The sequence below is a fragment of the Misgurnus anguillicaudatus genome, chromosome 19 (assembly GCF_027580225.2).
Source record: "Misgurnus anguillicaudatus chromosome 19, ASM2758022v2, whole genome shotgun sequence".
Classification (NCBI taxonomy): Eukaryota; Metazoa; Chordata; class Actinopteri; order Cypriniformes; family Cobitidae; genus Misgurnus; species Misgurnus anguillicaudatus.
The window spans coordinates 33731154-33742941 of record NC_073355.2 but is presented as its reverse complement, the minus strand read 5'-3'; the positions used below and the strand labels follow the sequence as shown (position 1 = coordinate 33742941).

At 34.2% G+C, this 11788-nt stretch overlaps 1 protein-coding gene across 3 annotated transcripts in view; it reads right to left on the bottom strand.

The window, feature by feature from the left end:
* Positions 1–7139: 7139 nt before the first annotated feature.
* LOC129436405 (beta-1,4 N-acetylgalactosaminyltransferase 2) overlaps positions 7140–11788 on the bottom strand; it is an 88975-nt gene continuing 84326 nt past the window's right edge. Inside the window, exons 6-11 of one of the 3 annotated variants that reach the window (XM_073857510.1) lie at positions 11529–11709; positions 11106–11192; positions 10163–10344; positions 9770–9913; positions 9130–9352; positions 7140–7568 (exon numbers count right to left, since the gene is read on the bottom strand). In XM_073857510.1, the coding sequence (XP_073713611.1) occupies positions 7387–7568; positions 9130–9352; positions 9770–9913; positions 10163–10344; positions 11106–11192; positions 11529–11709 (999 nt within the window). In that variant the 3' untranslated portion in view covers positions 7140–7386. The remainder of the gene's footprint in view (positions 7569–9129; positions 9353–9769; positions 9914–10162; positions 10345–11105; positions 11193–11528; positions 11710–11788) is intronic. The other 2 variants (XM_073857509.1, XM_073857503.1) reach the window with 2 other exon arrangements.

Sequence of the window (11788 nt, the reverse complement as noted above, 5' to 3'; positions counted from 1 at the left end):
CCCAATAAAGACAGTTCCACTTCTGATCAGCTTAAGCTATCTTGGTAATTAGGGAGATCACGCTGACCCAGAATCAGGACAGAACGGTTTATTTTTTTGTATGTATGGGCTGTTGTCCATCGAGACTTTATTTCCTGCAATGTTCTGGGCCACAGAAGGACTGGATTTATATGAACAGAGGATTATGGGTCACAATGCCAGCGACCATCTCTAGATCCAACGCTATCTCATGAGAATTTGTACATTAACTTCGATTAACTTTGTATGAATTCATATGAATTAGCCAACTCGTAAAATATGTACGAATTCTCTAGATCTCAGTGCAGGTGAACATTCTGTGTGAGCCATTATATTAGTTAAGACTTAATAAGAAGTCACCAATAAACAAAAGAGTGATAATGCCATTGCAACAAAGAGTCCAAAATATGGGTTCAACAAAACGAAAGGAGAATGTTTTTATTCACTCAAATATCAGTTTAACCCTTTGCTGAATTTAAATGTGAATTGGTGAAGGAGATTAGCCTATACTGTAAAAGAAAAACAATTATTGCGACCTATGACCTGCACAGTCTTGCTTTCAAATAAAATAAAGCTGTGGATGCCAAGATTCCCCCATTTACTCTGTCCCTCATTTTCTGACATTTATAAGTAAGAGTAAACTGAAAAATGACACTTAATATGAAATTAATAATAAAATAGTATCATGTCTTTAGTATATTATCCTTTATATATATCACCTTAAAATTAGGCCTATATCATCTGTCAAATTAATGCAATTTTTTAATGGAAAGACTGAGACCGCAGAATAAGCACACTGTCCTGGCCACTAGTGTTCCCTATATCAGTGGTTTTCAAACTGGGGGCCCCAGTTTTATGACATTTTATGGAATACATTAATTTATCATGAATTCTGTGTAATTAAACCTAAAAAAACAAGGCTACTAACCAAAAGCACTACTTTTTGTATAATTTAATGTTTTTTTTTTATTAAAATGTTGAGTTTTAGAAAGTTTTTTGTCACAAATTTTCTTTGGGGGGCCGCGAAGGAATGCACCGTACACAAGGGGGGCCACACGCTGAAAAAGTTTGGGAACCACTGCCCTATATCATAAACTTTTGAGACAGCACTGTCTAATTTGGTAAAAAAAAAGGGGGAACAAACATTCCTTGACCTCTTTTATATGGTCTCTTGTCTGTGTGGTGTCAACAGCAATTAAATGCCACGTCCGACTGATCTGTTACCCTGAAGACAAGCTACTTGCCCTTGGTGCGTCACTTTAGTTAATCCCATTACAAGGTCTTGAATGTCTTAATCCAAGGGATTATAAACTGAAAGCTGGTGCTCTCACTGTTGATTTTCACTTTAAAATATACGACAGATGTTGTATTATATTTTACTCTTTGCTATTCTTTCCCTTAGATCCTCATTTTAAGTGGCTTGCTAATATGGGGCTGGACAATATAAGCATCCACAAATGGGTGTTTCCTGGAAAGGGTTTAAAATATAGAACTAGGCATTGGTTATATTAGGGCACAAGTCGTTTTTACAAACAAACCTTACAAAACAACACTGGTGTGCATCTTGAGACAAAACAATGGCACTGATATATGTTAAGATAGTTTTTTTTTTTTTAAATAAAGGCAACTCAAACATGCATGTTAGTCCATGAAACCGCCCCTAAAAGTCCTAATGATCAACTTAAACCGAGTATTGTATACTGAATATTTTTTTTAATAGTGTACCTGAAGGACATGGCACTACATTTTCATTTAGATATTTGATTATTCTTTACTATATTATAATTTTAAATATTATATTATTTATATAATATGTTTTTATTTCAACCCCACACAATATATAAATCACACTGTATGTAAAATGTGTAAAAATAGATGTAAAAATGCAAATAAATAAATAAATAAATGTATTTATTCACATTCACAATGCATTTATGTAATGTACATTATTCACATGGTTTACAAAACGTTAAATTACAAAATAGATTCATTTTAAGGTTGATTTATAGCTCTTTCCTACTTTGTTTTTTTCTTTCAGTATTTATAGAGACCTACACTATCTGCAGCTATCCCTTTATGGAAATTAACCATGGTTTTACTACAGTTAAAACAAAAAACATGGTTAATGTAGTAAAACCATGGTAACCACAAAATAACCCTGGTTTTGACAACCATGGTTAGTGTAGTAAAACCAAAGTTTTGCTGATAGTAATCAATACACAAAAAAACATGCTTACTACACTTTTACCACAATAAAACCATGGCTAATTTTCGTAAGGGATAATTTATGGTGCAAATGTAAATTTAATTGAAAAAAAAATAGTACAGTAATCAAATATTCAAAGAAAATGCAACATTCTTAAAAAAGATTAAATATAACTGTGACCATGCCTGTGAAAACCCAGCTGAGGTATTTATTTGTAGTTTACTGTTTTCTACATAACATCATCCTACATAAGAACATTTTGTAAAAATATAAACTTGATTTCTTTACGCGCGCGTCATCACAACACAAGTTAATGTTCAGCTCCTTAAAACGAGAGATAACATGCATATAAACATTCACCACGAGAAATGTTGCAAACTATACTGAAGCAGTTCGGGAAATGATAAATGAGACGCATAAACAATGACGCACGTGCCGTAGTGAGGACGCGCGTGTCATGGCAACATGAAGTTGGTTCAACTCTTTAAAATAAGGAATTAACAACATTCACGACGAGAAATGTCAGCAAACTGGACTGAAGCAGATATCAGGTAAGTTAGCTTGTCATTTACTGCTTTGAAACAGAGATCATTCAGCAGCATAAAAGAATATCGCATCACATGCTCATTTGAGCTTAATAAACGAAAATACTCGCACGTCATCCCAACAAGATATATCGTTCAGTTTCTCAAAATGCGGGTTTTAAATGCATATAAACAATCACGATGAGAAATGTCTGAAAACTGTATTAAAGCAGAGATCAGGGAGCTTGTCAAATATCCACTCTGAAGCTGAGATCCTTCACCAGAATTAGAACGGCGTGTCACACACTCCTTTATAATCTTATCATAAACAAAAATGCACGCGAGTGGTTCTTGGAGAGAGAAATAATATATAATATGCAAACTTCAGACGCTGCGTAGAAGAGAAGGCGGGACTTTCACAGGTCACGTGTCTTTCCGGGACCATCAGATGCCGTGTAATCTTGGAAGTGAATGAACAAAAACTCTAACTATTCCGGAAAAATCCAGGATGCCTGTCCCGTGTATTTTACGGAATGTCTGTGTGAAAAGGGCTTTAGTGATGTACTGTATACTTGAGCTGTTACACACCCAATAACATTGTAACATTTAAAAATGGAAAACAACAACAGCAATGCATCTTTTCTATACATTTACCTTCTGCCTCAAATAAAACTGGGTCAAAAATGCTTGACCAAAGCTTGTATTATAATTATTAGCATTACAGGGAGTGCAGAATTATTAGGCAAGTTGTATTTTTGAGGATTACTTTTGTTATTGTACAACTACAGTGCTCTTGGTCAATTCAAAATGTTAACAAACCCTCAAACCTGAACATTTAAGTAGTAAAAGTGACATTTTGGCTTTCTTAAGAGAATATTTCTATGTACATCATTATTAGGCAACTATTAGTGTGCAGAATTATTAGGCAACTAAATGAAAAACAAAGATTTTACCATCTCACTTGGTTTTTTCACCTGTTAAAGTGAGAATAATAAACAAACTCTACATTTACAAAAAATAAAAAATAAAACAATAAAAAAAATATATATATATAGACTCAGTGACCAATATAGCCACCCTTCTTTTCGATAACAGTCACAAGCCTTCCATTCACGGATTCAGTCAGTTTCTTGATCTGGTCTGAACCAACATTTTGTGCAGACGCAACCACAGCCTCCCAGACACTGTTCAGAGAGGTGTACTGTTTACCTTCACTGTAAATGTCCTGCTTAAGAAGGGCTCAAAGGTTCTCAATAGGGTTTAAGTCAGGCAGGGCCGCATTAACACTATAAGGGGCCCCTGGGCTTTACCATTTTGTGTGGCCCTTCGTCTGCCAGAATTGCAGCCTACATTCTAGGGGTGTGCAGCGGAGTCAGTATTTGTATCTGTATTTGTATCTGTAACGGTCTTAAAATTATTTGTATCTGTATTTGTATTCTGATGGAACCGGAAGTGGGCGGGTCTTAAACCGGAAGTTTGTCATATTACATGAAAATGTCATTTTAAACGCATTTTAGCTTTTTATTATAATTATAACTTAAATAACTGAAAACATTTAATAAAAATAATAATACAAAATTTTAATCAAATAGACAATAACTTGATTCTCGCTACTATTATGCATGGAAAGCAAACATCTCATTTTTAAAGCCTCATACAGCTTGTGCCTATGCATCATTCTATTGTAGCATTAAAATAACAAACTTGAAAGCACATTGACAAAACTGTAGGCTACATCACCTTTAAACGTTTATTGTGTCTGTCAGCACAGTTCCATCATGAGACCCATTCTGTCTTAATGAGTGGGATGTTTTCAGAAAAAAATAAGTAGCCTACATTAATCCCTCGTCTAGCGATATAAATATACTAATTAAACATCTAAAATGATCGTTATTTGTAAGTTGTCTGAGAGTGAAATATAACCTAATACTACTCATACATGTCTGATGTTATCTTGGTTTCGGTTTAAAAACATGCAGGACTTGCTTGATGTTTACAGAGATATTAAGGGAGATAAAGTTCGGGAACTGATTTATGTAAAAAAGTTATTAAGATCAACAAGACTCACGCTGACTTATAGATCCGAAACGCAAAAACACCTGTTTTGACAAGAATTTACAAAAGCATATTAAGCATTACAACAAACTTGCTGAGCTCATTATTATCTATGTCCATGCAGCGTTTGTGCCAACATATCGAATTGTTTAATAAAAAAACTCTCTCATTAATCTTCACCTAAATAAATAAATAATCAGATATTCGTTTACAATATCTTCACCTAAATAAATAAATAATCAGATATTCGTTTACAATTACAGTATTCTCTATTATTTAAAAATTAGTTTTGACTTAGTTCAAAACAAGCAACATGATTTTAAACAATAAGGTAATTAGAAAGATTTAATCCAATGTTTCAGTTGTTATTTGCTTACTTTATTTTAATTTTAATTCATTTCATAGTAATCTTCAGATTAAATTTAGCTTTTAAAATGTTACATTTTCATATTTTTATCTATTTACTTATTTATTTTATATTCACCTAGATTGACCATAAAGCTTGCTTCGACTAGAAGTAATTAAAAGATCATCTACCGGAGTCACACGGAGATATTCATGAATATTTTATTATCAGAGTGCAACATTTTATCAAGTTTTTTTTTGGTCTTGTGTAATTAAATAAAAAGAAAAAAAACTAAAAGGGTATTTTTTACATCTGGGTTTAAAGAAGTTTGATATTAGCAGCGTTTTTAAGATTTTAAATTAATTCCAAAACAGCTTGCGTCTCTAAATAAGGGACGCGTAGAAAATGTCACTCAACAGGCAATTCTAAACTTTCGTTATTTTAAAATTAATTTTAATATTTCCTTGTTTTTATTTAATTGATAGATTATTTAGTGTTATCTGATTAAACTATTTGTGGCTTGTGTTTTATTCCCCTGCGCATTTAGGCATTTTGCACCCATGTTCTGTACCTTATTGATTCTGACTTCATTTTGTTTTTATTTTTTATTAAATGTAAAGGTAAAATCTGATCTAATTTAAGTTCTGTAAGTTATGGATTCCTTTCCGTTGTGTCGATGTTGCGCTGTTGCATGCTGTCACATTAAATTTAGCCGAACGTGCTAGGTGCTCTGCGTGATCATATTTAGGGGTTTATCAAACTAAACATCAACAAACGGATTTTTTCGGCAAGTATAAGTTTTAAAATGTTTTTAAAAAGGTTGCTTAACTTGTCAAAGGTTGAGCTACAAAACAGGTAAGCAGTTTTTTTTTTTTTTTTTTGGTGATGACAGCAAAAATATCTCTACTGAATCTGACACAATTGTCTCTCCGGGTTGGTCTCTCTTGTGATTTAATATTATGGTCGGTGTTAACTTTCAAATGATAGAAAAGAGATTCCTGAAACAAATGTTATAAGAGTCGTCAGGTGTTTCAAGTGAATACAGAGATGATCAAAGCAATCAGATATTTCTGTGCAAAATAATAAAGCATATATAGTGTCTATAAAATCATTAATTTCAGTGTTTTTTGGTTATAAATGAACCGTTTAAGGAATTGTATATAAAGCTTGTTTTTTTATAATTTACAGTAACAAATTATATGTAATTTCTCGTCTTTTATTTCCCTGCCCGCTAAATCTCAAAATGAAATAAGATCGCTGAACTTATAGGCTTCCCAGAATCAAATTTGTTATTTATTAGATTTAGTTATCAAAAATTTTTTGTGTAATATCTTTGTGTGCTGTTCTGTACATATTGGCTTTAAAATGTTATGAGGAGTCATTTAATGAATGTTTATATACACGTTGTCTTTCATATTAAGATAAAAACGCGTCCTCAGTTTCGTCTTTGTTCATCACTTGAAAGGCACTTGTGGTCACTTTATCAGAAAGCTGTCTTTGTGTTGCCTTCAGAAATGCAATAATGGATATTTCAGACAGAAATTTTAAAAAGCTCACTAATGATTGCAGGGTAGCCTACAGTAAGTGAGAGATTTTCTTGCGCAGGAACTGCATTCACGCACGGACATTCAAAGCAAAGCGATTAAGCATAATTTTGAAGGGAGTATCAACTTTTTATAAAATGCGGTTGTTATTTTTTTCCGGCATCTCGGGGCCCTTCCCAGCCCGAGGCCCTGGGCTTAAGCCCAGGTAAGCCCATGCATTAATGCGGCCCTGAAGTCAGGTGAAGAAGGGGGCCATGGCATTAGTTTTTCACCTTTAAGGCCTTTACTGGCCAGCCATGCAGTGGAGTACTTGTGATGCATGTGATGGAGCGCTGTCCTACAAAATAATCAGTCTCCCTGAAAGATGCAAACTTTTTCCTGTACCACTGCTTGAAGAAAGTGTCTTATATGCAGATAAATAGTAAATAAATACACACACACACACACACACACACACCTTGTTTTCTTCTGAAGTTCACTTCACACTGTGAGACCAGTGGATTGAAAAAGGTGCTAAAAACGAAGAGTAAAGACAGGGCAGAGCAAGAAGGCCCTAAGGGGGTTGTGCGCGCAGCACAGTCCTTGGCTGGGGCCCCCAAAAGTTCATGGGCCCTTAGAATCGTCCTAATTCCCTAGTTTAACCATTAGCAGATCAGACTGGTCATGCTCATTATCAGAGACCACAAAAACCCTTCAATATTTGATACAATTCAGATAATTCTTATAAAAATGATGGGCATATTTTTTATTTTTGTCACATTCCCCCTCATTCCTATAAACATCATAATCTTCATGTGCATCATGTATCTGGTGGCCAATAGAGAGATCTTTGCAGGATGCCACCAACAGCTTTCCAAGACCATCGATGAAGAACTCTAAAGATTAATGACGGTAAGGATGCACAACAAAAGAGAAAGATGAATGAGATGAAAATGAAAAAAATGAAATGGAAAAGATGTCACATCATATGACAAAATGTGTTAATTTATCATAAATTCGGTGTAATTAAATCTCAGAATAACAAGGCTACTGACCAACAACACTACATTGAAATAGGATTTGTTTACTTCAAACTCTAAGGGCCCTTTCATACACCCGGCGCTATGCAGCGCAATTGTTTTTTGCAAGTTTCACCCAGGTGTAATTATCATTTTCACATTTAGTGCAACGTTGTTTAAATAGCAAATGCATTTGCACCCAATTTTGCGCCCATGGGCATTTTGGGCTAAAAACTAGGTGTGTTCAGGCACATTGTTGGCGCGTTGCTATTTTGAGGCAACTAGAATAAACTACACCATTGACCAACTAAAACCTGGTCTAAAGTCTGAAGTCAATGACGCAATATTGTTTTTGTTATTTAAAGACTGAGTTAGTAATATGCGCCTATAAATGAGATAACAACGCGTGTTTGCTTATCACACACATGGATGCGCAGCAGCACACAAATGCTTTTAAATATGAAAAATTAAAGGAATGAAATGTAAAAGATTATTATTGAGTCCCTTGGACATAAATGAGGATCGATTACAAGATGTTAGAAGGCACAAAGAGTTGCTTCACCTGTAGCCTGGCAAGTGGCCTAATTGAATGTTTTGCTTTAAACAAATGCAAATATTGCATCTATTTTTAAATGCTGCCGCATGGATTTATTGTATATGATGACTTTGTACCTGTGGATATGGTGAGATGAGAATCTTTCTGAAGTAATGCTTTTATTAATTAATTAATTTTATTATTAAATAAGTAATGCAACTCATGGCGCTGTCTGAGTGCTGAAACGTTTAGGCTCTCCACACGTTTGTAAATTCTTTAACTCCTGTTTGTTACAAATGAAGTATTTTTAGAATACAAACCTTTTCTTGCAAATTTGTAAATCATTTTTTGAGATTACACTGATCATGAAGGATATAATTTCACCTAAAAGCCTGCCAATTTTATTTTCATGACTAAAAGAAAATGAGTTTTAAAGGTTTTAAATAACTATTTCAATACAAATGAAAAAACACAATTTTTAGCATTAATCTTAAACTGGGGGTTTTCTTCCTCTGCTTAGTTTTTCAGTTTACAATTTCTGCCATCTAAATAGGTAATCTGCATGATGTGAGCACAACTGGCTTTTAAAGTTGATGAGAGCTGAGACTCTCATTTTTTATTGGCCCAAAACACACCCATTACTCATTATGAGAATAGGAACAACCCTTTCAGACTGTGCACTTGGGGCACAACCCATTTTTCCGGTTGATACATTAGCAAAAGTGGATTCGGACACATTCTTTTAGACTGTGCGCAATGCGCTTCAAACCTTGCACTTTGTTAAAATAGGGCCCTAAGCTTGCGATTGTTTTGTCATGAATTTTGGCATGAAGGGGTGCACCCTAGACAAGGACAACTGCCTTAGATATCTCTATGTGCTGTATCAGTTTCTGGTGCACTCACCGGTGTGTCCTACTCTTTTCAGAAAGGGATCAAATCCAACTCTTCTCACTGCATCAGTCCGAGCCAAAAAGAAATTCACCACCACGTCCACAAAAAAACAGCCATCAAATCCAGAAAGTGGCTTATGATGCCTTCCTTGAAAACGCCTCAAACAGCCACCTTCTTCATCTTCAATATACTCAAGACTGAAATAATACTGTTCACCTGAGACTGCTCCACCAACCTATACAGAAAAAAAGAGACAGAATAAGAAGTATTAGCATTCTTTTATAATAATTCATGTCAGAAAATAAAGTAGTTTTTAAGATATTAATAAAATCCTTGATTGGTCTTGATGCCATATATTCTATGTCTTATTGGGTTTTATATTGGTGCATGAAGTCTGGATTCCAGTTGAATCCTTGTCTCTCACTTTACACAGTCATGCCATCACCATCATTTATTATTAATGCACACGATCTGACAAGCACCAACAAGCTCATTCACGCTGATCAGCAAATGGAATGAGTTTATTGGTGTTTGTTGGTGTCTGTCGGCATGTGTTAAAAAGGCACTAACCGAATTACGACATGGACATGAAATATTGATTTTGTTTCTGCTACTATAAACATGTTCCTACTGTAGGAAATGTAATGCTTACAACATCCAATTCTGGATTCGCTTCCATAATCTTCACAAAGCTCTCAATGCGCGTCTCATCCAAGAATTCAAAGTCATCGTCTACCCACAAGAAGTATGTAGTGGTGACTTGTGATACAGCCAAATTCCTCCCTGCAAACCAGCCCTATATGGAATCAAATACACAACAACAGAGCAGTCAATATGAATTTCATACAGTAAACTTAACATAACACATTTTAGCATTAAGAAGCCATTGAGAAATACATTCTTGTTTTTTTACCACATTTTATTTAGGTTTATCAGATCAGAATTAGCACGTATAGATACGAAAAAGACATCTCTAGAAAATTTTGATGTGATAGAGATTAAAATACAGGAATACAGGCAAAAAGCTGCATGAAATACCGTCTACCTGTGCAGGTGGCATGATGTATTGCTCTATGTTGTCATCAGACAGATTTTCTGGATTTGGGTTATCGTCAGCAATGATGATCTTGATTTTCTGGTAAACCTTGCGAATACTCTTGATGAGGACTTTTAATTTGTTATATCTCAGAAATGTCTTTGTTGTAATAGTAACCTGTGAGTTGATATCTAAATTGTGCAAGAGAGACAAAAGTGTTTTGTAATTTGGTTCCCTTTCGAGTTTGCGTCTTGCCATTGCATCAACAGCCGATGCGTCAGGTCTTCCCCAAACATATCAGCTCTCATTCTCTCTTCTCAGGAAAGCAATATTATGTTGAGTAACTTGAGACATTTTTATTTTATTTTAGTCAGATGTTTTAGTGAGATAACATATTTTACAGATATTAATCTGTATCAAATACATATCAAATAGCAAAATTATTTTTTTCCAGTATTTATTAAACTACATGCACCTCCTAGAAACAAAAGGAAAAAGAAAAAAAAGAAAGAAAAAAAGACCCAAAGATCTCAGAAGACATACATTACAGTACATTTTTCAATGTACTTTATTAGAGTATTTTTCATTTTCTTCACTAAATTGTAAATGTTTTACTCGACTACATTTCATATAAAATTTCATTTAATAATTATTTATATTAAAAACCTAACACTTAAATGTTACTTTTAATAGGAAAGTATTCATTTTTAATGTAGGCTACTTAAGAATTAAGGGTAAAAACAACTTGTATGAAATATAGTGGAATGAAAAGTATAATATCATGCATCAGAATATAGAGAAGTAAAAGTTTGCCAAAGAAAAACACTGATAAAGTACAGATACGTTAGTAGTGAGTATAAATACTTCACTATTTCACACCTCCGTTTAAGAGCTTATTGTCAAATTATTGTCTAAAAGAGGACCTAACAGACTGCTTTGTGTGTAGTCATACCATTTCCTGGATTGAACAGAACAGGAACTGCAGGTCTTCTGATTATGACTGGAAATACAGCCTCACTGTCTTCAAAACTAAAATAAACTACAAAGAAAACATGTTTAATGTCATTGATTTGTCATTGTAATCATATCTCTATCAATAAGTTCACAACAAATATTTTCATGCATAACACAGATTTCACATTAATAATGATTTTTTTTTTAAATCAAAGCAGATGTTAGATTGCTGTCAGCTTTTTACTGGTTTGATGTACCTTTTAATGTTGCACTAATTTTAGGCAAAACATTTTCACAGACACACAGAAAGATTATAAATGAATGAATGAGTAAGTAGTCAGTCACAATTAAGAAGAAACAATACTACAACAATACTAACTTTCCCATGTAACTCTATTTCTGTCCAAATAAGAGCACTTACCCAAGTCTGATGTTCTGATGTGGTAGATGGTGCTGGTGTAGGTCACTTTACTCAGCAGATCATTGACTTGTTTGAGGCTTGAGGATGAGATAGTCAATTTACTCTCACCCTGTCCATTCACATGTTCTTCATTTACACCATCATCCACTGACAGCACACCTTTCTCCACACTTAAAGATACCTTTATGCACATGATGGTGTTTAATGGATATACTGTAAAAACATCTCAGGCCACCATGTCACCATTAGATTTGTTGTTT